Here is a 351-nt window from a genome sequence, read left to right on the forward strand (position 1 = left end):
CTTCGGCGGGCAAAAGTACGGCTACAGACCCATCCCAACCGTGATCCTCGGCTCTGAACTTCTCATGCTACGCGAAGCCCTTATCAACATGGGCGTGGATACCATCCTTATCGACACGTGGTACAAGAGGGATTCTAACGCCGTCCCCTTCGTCTATATCCTTCAGCCAATATCCTCCATCCTCGTCAATTTCAACAACAAGGTATGTAGGCCTAGAGACGTAAGGGTGAGAGACGAAATTGTGAGAAGGAAGTATGGGATTGGTTTGGGTTGAGGTGTGTCTGTGATGTATGAGCGTGTATCCACACGCATGTGTACGTGTACACGCCCACGCGGAAACAAGCTCGCACG

At 51.3% G+C, this 351-nt stretch overlaps 1 protein-coding gene across 1 annotated transcript in view; it reads left to right on the top strand.

Moving 5' to 3' along the window:
• Positions 1–351, top strand: part of LOC119592277 (NACHT and WD repeat domain-containing protein 2-like) — a 51,166-nt gene that overhangs the window by 1,199 nt on the left and 49,616 nt on the right. The window contains exon 4 of the mRNA XM_037941108.1: positions 1–202. Coding sequence (XP_037797036.1) covers positions 1–202 — 202 coding nt within the window. The remainder of the gene's footprint in view (positions 203–351) is intronic.

Source organism: Penaeus monodon, chromosome 30, assembly GCF_015228065.2.
Source record: "Penaeus monodon isolate SGIC_2016 chromosome 30, NSTDA_Pmon_1, whole genome shotgun sequence".
Lineage (NCBI taxonomy): Eukaryota > Metazoa > Arthropoda > Malacostraca > Decapoda > Penaeidae > Penaeus > Penaeus monodon.